Source organism: Emiliania huxleyi (genome assembly GCF_000372725.1).
Source record: "Emiliania huxleyi CCMP1516 chromosome Unknown EMIHUscaffold_170, whole genome shotgun sequence".
Taxonomy (NCBI): Eukaryota; Haptophyta; order Isochrysidales; family Noelaerhabdaceae; genus Emiliania; species Emiliania huxleyi.
In genome coordinates this window covers 31,705-34,264 of record NW_005200880.1, presented here as the reverse complement: position 1 = coordinate 34,264, position 2,560 = coordinate 31,705, and the positions used below count along the sequence as shown (strand labels likewise).

Sequence of the window (2,560 nt, the reverse complement as noted above, 5' to 3'; positions counted from 1 at the left end):
CCCCCCCCCCCCCCCCCCCCCCCCCCCCCCCCCCCCCCCCCCCCCCCCCCCCGCCCCCGACTAACTTAGCCTGCTACCCAAGAGTAAGAAGGACTGCTGCAAGTTCGTCTCCTCTGCCATGGGACAGGTGCGACCCGCCGCCAATCTCGCCACTGCCTCGCCATCGTCCACCGCGTTAGAACGCCGCGGTGCTGCGAGCGTGGGCTGACTGCCGCCGACCGCCGCCGCCTCTCGCCCTCCCTCCGGCAGGCCAACGCGGCCCGCGACGAGCTGTACGACCTGCGCGAGTGCAAGATGAGCGGCACCGACGCGGGCGGCTTTGACCTGTCTGGCGCGCTGATGGAGAAGGGCGACTTCTCGGGCACAAACTTCAAGGAGTCACAGCTCTCAAAGGCGTACGCGCCGGGCGCCAAGTTCGACGGCGCCGACTTTTCGAACGGCGTCGTCGACCGAGCATACTTTAACGGCGCGTCGTTCAAGGCGCGTCTGGGCTCCCGCCTGGCCGTGTCTCGGCCGCATCTGAGCCACATCTGAGCCACATCTGAGCCGCACCGCCGCCGCACCTGCGCCGCACTTGCGCCCCACCTCGGCCGCACCAGCTCGCCTCTCACCTCACCTCCTCGCCCCGCCGCTCTCCCCGCTCCTAAAGGGCGCCGTCTTCAGCAACGCGGTGCTGTCGGGCACGACCTTCGAGAACGCCGACCTGTCCGACACGGACTGGACCGACGCGTACATCGGCATGTTCGACCAGAAGAAGCTGTGCAAGAACCCGACGCTGCAAGGGGAGAACGCAAAGACAGGCGCCCCGCCACACACAAGAGACGCAGATCGGGCCTGGCTGACTCCCTTGGCGGTGCACTCCGATGCCCCTGGGACAGCCCCCGAGAACACACCCATCCACTCCCTCCCTCGAGCTCCAGCCGCTACACGCCCTCCCGTTCGTGCCCGCGCGATGCGCCGGACACACTCACGGTCCAGTATCCACTTGGTACTACCCTGACCTGCGATTCTTGACTTGCGATTCTTGACTTGCGATTCAGACCGTGCCTCTCGCACCGCTAGGCGCCCCGACGCGCGAGTCGGCAGGGTGCGGGCCGAGCGCATGAGCTGTACCAGTCGCCTGGCACGATGCCCCCCCCCCCTCCCGCGGGCTGACGGCCACTCCTCGATTTTGTGTACCCTCCGTGTCGTCTCTGTTAGCTCTCACTGTCCGGATCTCTGCCGCCGGTGACGCGAGGTCGAGTCAATCGCTCCGCTGCGCATCGCTCGCGCGCGGAAACATCCGAACCGTTCTGTGTGATTTAAGATACTCGCAAATGGATGACTCGCTCTCGCACAACCACCGCTACCAAGTACCATGCCACAGAAGACCCTTGTGGGCTACGTGGCTGGGTTCACAGCGATTGTAGGAAAACGAAGGGAACACTTGACGGTCGCGGCCTTCCGACTCGCGCCTCCGCCTCACTGGCACTATTGTAGCCCTAGCCGGTGCGCGTGCAGAGTTGAAGTTCCGGAGTGAAAATTCGAACGCGTTCTCTCACGGTGACCAAAAAATGTCCACCTCAGAGGCACCTCCGGAGGCAGGCCGCCGCACGCCGGCGACACAGCTCCAGCTGTCGAACTGACCCGCAGCTCCTCTCATAGCGGGAACTGTGACAAAAGTTGACTGAGGCGGTTGTCAGGAATCATCATACGGATCACATGGTGGCTCTCTCATGACGGGAGACCGCCCGACCACTCCTGGGTGGCACTGCCACCGGTGTCGCTCGACGTCCTGTCGACAGCGTGCCGACAGCGACACAGACCATGTGGGACGCGTCGAGTATCGACCTCTACTGCTTACCCAGCCTTCGAGTGTATCCTGGCTGTGGTCCCACACCCACTGGTGTCCATCTCAGAGACCGCAGGAGTCATGAGGGTCGATGGGAGTGCCAACCCTACAATGCCTAAAAACCCAGCCCAGTATCCAGAACACCTAAGATCATGCCCTAGAGCTCTCTATAAAGTGGGCCCGAGATATTCATTGAGGCTACACTCCACGAACTGGTCACTTGTAGTGAGCGTCGGGCTGGTGGTTCGACACCGAGTTTGAAAGATCTGTTTCTCACGTCTCTCTTCACAGAGGAAAATCCTAGCCTCCCTCAAGTGAGCCCTCGCGTTCTTAGGTATTTTAGCGCAGTTGATTAGCAGTCACGTGTTGTATAGTTGCCTCCATTGTCGAATGTGCCTTTTGAGATAGTTCGCGGCGGCGGGGCGGCAAAAAAACCCCTTTCAACCGCATGGGCAAAGAAAAAAGAAAAACTCCCCACTCTGCTGGCTGGGTTCCGGCTCCTAGCCAGATAGAGAGAGAGAGAGAGAGAGAGATGCTGCTCGCTGCGATGGCGAAAAACTCGTCTCGTGGCACACCGAGGGCTTATGCTCTGTCGAGACGTGAGGCGTATGCGCCCAGGAGGGGAGGGCGCATGCGTAACGACGCTGCTAGAGATGCCTTTCGGGGCCCAGAGATAAAACTTCTGATGCCATGCGTGACCTAGTAGTGTCCCCAGCTATGGGCGTGTCC

The 2,560-nt window shown here is 61.9% G+C and overlaps 1 protein-coding gene across 1 annotated transcript; it reads left to right on the top strand.

Annotated features, from left to right (window-relative positions):
• The first annotated feature begins 73 nt into the window (after window positions 1-73).
• On the top strand, window positions 74-1,326 carry EMIHUDRAFT_418190 (hypothetical protein). The gene is made up of 4 exons (XM_005784281.1): window positions 74-127; window positions 250-504; window positions 650-800; window positions 1,063-1,326. The coding sequence occupies exons 1-4, from the start codon at window positions 119-121 to the stop codon at window positions 1,104-1,106; spliced, it is 459 nt and encodes a 152-aa protein (XP_005784338.1). The 5' UTR covers window positions 74-118; the 3' UTR covers window positions 1,107-1,326.
• Window positions 1,327-2,560: the final 1,234 nt, after the last annotated feature.

Coding starts and splice junctions, on each gene's coding strand:
- EMIHUDRAFT_418190 (XM_005784281.1), top strand. Junction 505..649: donor GTCTGGGCTCCCGCCTGGCC/GTGTCTCGGCCG, acceptor CCGCTCCTAAAG/GGCGCCGTCTTCAGCAACGC. Junction 801..1,062: donor AGGGGAGAACGCAAAGACAG/GCGCCCCGCCAC, acceptor TCGCACCGCTAG/GCGCCCCGACGCGCGAGTCG.